Source organism: Patella vulgata, chromosome 9, assembly GCF_932274485.2.
Source record: "Patella vulgata chromosome 9, xgPatVulg1.2, whole genome shotgun sequence".
NCBI lineage: Eukaryota > Metazoa > Mollusca > Gastropoda > Patellidae > Patella > Patella vulgata.
The window spans coordinates 27,694,649-27,697,289 of record NC_065887.2 but is presented as its reverse complement, the minus strand read 5'-3'; the positions used below and the strand labels follow the sequence as shown (position 1 = coordinate 27,697,289).

At 33.5% G+C, this 2,641-nt stretch overlaps 1 protein-coding gene across 1 annotated transcript; it reads left to right on the top strand.

The window, feature by feature from the left end:
* Positions 1–945: 945 nt before the first annotated feature.
* Positions 946–2,432, top strand: LOC126807686 (uncharacterized). The gene is made up of 4 exons (XM_050532435.1): positions 946–973; positions 1,346–1,447; positions 1,907–2,049; positions 2,412–2,432. Exons 1-4 carry the CDS (start codon positions 946–948, stop codon positions 2,430–2,432), a joined length of 294 nt encoding a protein of 97 aa, XP_050388392.1.
* Positions 2,433–2,641: the final 209 nt, after the last annotated feature.

Below are 2,641 nucleotides of genomic sequence, written 5' to 3'. Positions count from 1 at the left end.
TCTATATATATATATAAGGAATTCGGTGATTTTCTTCCATCAAAAGAACCCTGATCTTGAACTTGTACAGCCACCGAATGATACTGCTGGTGGTCAGGTGCAATAAATTAAAAATTCAAGATCAAGGTCTCCAAATATTATGAATATGATCAGTTCAATCAAACAATTTGTCACTCATACATGTGGTACCTTCTCATCACGTTCATCTTCTATCGACCCAAGTCTGATGGCAGATAGCACACGGGAACCATATATCGGTCATCAAAGCATTAATTAAACAGTGAAACTTGTTTAGAAAAATAATGCGTTCGTGATTTTTACTGGGAAATGAATGCCTGGCGCAATTTTATTTTTCCCCAGATAATAAATGTCATAAAGAATTCGATTCCTAACTAATATTGGAATTGATTTTGGTTACCTACATGTTTATTATAGCGGTATGGTAGTATAAAATATTAAGTTCAAAAGTGTGGAAGCGTAGCTGGTAATCTGTCAGTTTTAGGTAAGTGCATTGATTAACCCTTTTCCATATTAACCAGTCTTTAATGAGTATCTTCGTGTAGGTAGTCTGTGGGATAAGAACATTCATACAAAAAATATGTCTGTGGTACTTTAAAGTTTTTAGGAAAACAGCCACATGTGATAGTAGTTCATTTGGGGTTTAAGGTCAGTTGTTGTTTTTTTTCAAAATTACAAGGTCATATTTCTTAACACGCGATCTTTGCGGTTACTGGATGATGCAATGATAATGATACACATGCTTATAAAATAAAAATAATTCACGGCTGACGTATTTCATTAATTATTGAACATCCAATCAATTCCTTTTCAGAAGACAATGAAAGAAGAATATTTCTTTGAACAGATGAGGAATTAATTACAACAACGCCAATATTCCGATGGATGTTTTTTTTGAATAGGTGTTCTGGAAACGCATCTTTGGTGATGTTTAATCAAACTGAAGCAACAGCAGGTAATGCTTCTGGGGTAGCTGTCGATCAGAAAGGAAATGGGATGAACGAAGCATTCTTGAACAACGTAAACGGAACTCAGTACTGGGAACAACGTTTAGCTGACGCGATAAACCTGTACTATATTCCAGTATGTGCTTCAATCGGAATCTTGGGAAATTCCTTGGCTTTTCTAGTTTTAATTCGCTCTACTTTAAGGAAATCAACAACTTGTTTATATATGGCAGTCATAGCGCTTTTGGATACTTGTATTTTGATCCTAAACATCTGTTTCTTTGTGCGAAAATTTCCTGGGCACGAAATCTTCAGTGCATGGTCATGTGGTTTCATCATGTTTGTGTTCTATTTTGTAATTCATTGGGATGTATTATTAGTTTTAGCTATGACCTTTGAGAGATATTTGGTTGTGGCCTTTCCCCTTCGGGCTTCGAGGCTGATTACCACCAAGAAAGCAGTGATGGCTATCGTTGGTCTTGGTTTCTTTTCTCTGTCTATAAATTTACACAACATTTTCACGAGGTCAATGGTTGAAGTTAAAGCGGATATTTACACATGTTCAATTCAGGGTGACTTGAATAAATATTTTGTGACTAAAGTTTACTCATGGATAGACTCAACTATCTACTGTTTCATCCCTCTGGTTAGTTTGTTCACTTTAAATATCCTCATTATCAAGAATCTCCATCAATCTAAAGCAATTCAAACCCAAATGACTCACGTCCCACCACAGAATCGACGACAACAGAAAGGTACTGAGAAGTCTCCATCATCGTCTGAAGCCAAGAGTCAGAAACAAGTTACCCTCATGCTCATCTTAGTCAGTTTTGCTTTTCTGTTTCTGGCAGCACCAGTGGCCTTGCTTAGATTAGTAGAGACACACCTATGGATTTCCACATCTGTTGAGGAACAAGTTGTTCATAACCTTGTCCATGCAGTTGTCGACAATCTCATGTATACTAACCACGCTATTAATTTTATCTTATATATGTTGAGTGGGAATAAATTCAGGAAAGAGTTTAAGAGACTTCTTTGTTCCCGTGGACAGAACGCGCAAACAAATAACAACCGAGCTGTTCACGTGGCAGTGCTTGCGGCTTCTAAATTGTCGTCTTTATCGAAACTGAACAATGACAGGGGATCGAATATTAGTCTCCCTAGTACTGATCTTCCTATATGTTTCGAGGACATTTCGACCGATTTATAAATAGTATTAGATTTGCTTACTAATTGATTCTTTTGGTTGAGTGTTTTATGTTATACATTGTTCGGCAACCCAGAATCGAAGTGAATGAATTTTAATATAAGTTAAATATGAATAAACTTTAATATAAGTTAAATATGAATAAACTTTAATATAAGTTAAATATGAATAAACTTTAATATAAGTTAAATATCAATAAATTTTAAAATAAATTAAATGTGAATAAAATTTAATATAAGTTGAGTATGAATAAACTTTAATATAAGTTAAATATGAATAAAATTTAATATAAGCTAAATATGAATAAATTTTAATATAAGTTGAATATGAATAAACTTTAATATAAGGTACCATCAAGAGAGTAATTTATCTTGTTTTTTTAAGTCTGATTGTTCTAATTAGACTTAATTATATTTCTACATAAAGATTATCAAGAAAAATGGAAAACAAAATAAATGCAAAGATATAT